The sequence below is a fragment of the Orycteropus afer genome, unplaced genomic scaffold, assembly GCF_000298275.1.
Source record: "Orycteropus afer afer isolate SDZICR_OR568_19922 unplaced genomic scaffold, OryAfe1.0 scaffold00919, whole genome shotgun sequence".
NCBI lineage: Eukaryota > Metazoa > Chordata > Mammalia > Tubulidentata > Orycteropodidae > Orycteropus > Orycteropus afer.
In genome coordinates this window covers 577,579-579,211 of record NW_006922506.1, presented here as the reverse complement: position 1 = coordinate 579,211, position 1,633 = coordinate 577,579, and the positions used below count along the sequence as shown (strand labels likewise).

At 35.7% G+C, this 1,633-nt stretch overlaps 1 protein-coding gene across 1 annotated transcript in view; it reads right to left on the bottom strand.

Moving 5' to 3' along the window:
- Nucleotides 1–1,340: 1,340 nt before the first annotated feature.
- LOC103212322 (olfactory receptor 2W1) overlaps nucleotides 1,341–1,633 on the bottom strand; it is a 34,113-nt gene continuing 33,820 nt past the window's right edge. Inside the window, exon 3 of the mRNA XM_007958313.2 lies at nucleotides 1,341–1,624. Within this exon, the coding sequence (XP_007956504.2) occupies nucleotides 1,341–1,624 (284 nt within the window). The remainder of the gene's footprint in view (nucleotides 1,625–1,633) is intronic.

Sequence of the window (1,633 nt, the reverse complement as noted above, 5' to 3'; positions counted from 1 at the left end):
AATTTTAATTTCCTCAGTGCATTAGTTATTTTAGAATTAACTAAGCAAATAATGCTCCAGAAAAACAAATTTTTCACTACTGAATTTTATTGTTGTTTACACCCATCCTTACAATAGTACAGGGGAAAAAATGACTGTTCTATTGTACTCACCATAAGTAAAATCAAATGTCCATGACAATAGATTAAGCAACCACAGCATAAGACAGTCATTTTGTGCTAGTGTAGGTTCACTAGCAATTTTCAGAAAGGATTAGCCCTGACTCTTTTATTCATAACCGTTATAATTATCATGAGAAATAACCAAATATAGCCTGTAAGACTAAAACAAGATTGGGCTATCTACTTCCATAGTATTACTGCCTCGGAAACCTAAAGAGGGATCACTATGAGTTGGATCTGACTCCATGGCAGTGAGTTTTGAGGAAAACAAGAGTCAGTTCATCTAAAGAGAGAAATGGAAGATGTAAAACCTCTTTAAGATAGCCATACGATACCCCGACGTTCATAACTGAAGGTAATGCAATAGAAAAGCCTATTATAAACTCAGAGAGTATTTTTATTTGCTGTTTTATATACATACAGAGAAAGCATCGATCCCTTATGATTAGTTGCAGTCACAACCTTAAAGGACTTTCCATCAGAGTAGTAAGGTTTTTTTTTTTTTTTATTAAAAGGTCAAGATATTGAAGACAGATGGATTTGTGTTTTTATCCTACATTTTCACTTAGAAATACTATACTTGAGCAAGTTAATAAACTTCTCTGATATCAGATTTTTACCTGAAAAATGTGAACAATGATGCCTAAATTTCAGAGTTATTGTATAGATTAAATGAGATACTATACATAAATTAGAATAATATGTTTATTGGATATTATTATGGAGCCTTGCAGGTGAACAGTTAAGTGCTTGGCTGCTAGCCAAAAAGCTGGCTGTTCAATCCCACACAGAGAGTCCTCACAAGACAGGCCTGGTTATCTGTTTCCAAAGGGCCACACCATTGACATACTTATGGAGCCATTCTTTGTACATGTGGGGTCTCCATGAGTCAGAATCCATTTGACAGCAACTAATAACAACAACTACATTATTATTATTATTATTTTATTATTATTATTATTATGAAGGGTTTCTGGGTGATGCAATTGGTTAAGCTCTCCACTAGCCTAAAGGGTGACAGTTCAAATACATCTAGTGGTGCTGTGGAAGTATATATTTCTTTATAGATTACAGTCAAGAAAACTCTATGGAGCAGTTGCACATTGTAACACACGAGGTCATCATGTGTCGGAATTGACACAATGGCAATGGGTTTTTGCGTTATTAGTAGTAATCCTCCTATTCAAATGGCATTTGGTCTGAACCCTGAATTCTTATAAAAAGGCAATTTAATGCCACTTTGACATCTTTATTCCTCAGAGTGTATATTAAGGGGTTAAGGCTTGGGGTGATGATGGTGTAGAAGAGGCTAAGAAATCTATCTACAATGGAAGAGGAAATTTTCTGTGGTTGCAAGTGCATATAGATGGCACTGCTATAGAAGAGGGTGACCACAGTGAGGTGAGAGCCACAGGTATTAAGCACCTTCTTCCATCCTCTGCCTGACTTGATCTTAGTCACAGCTAGAGTGA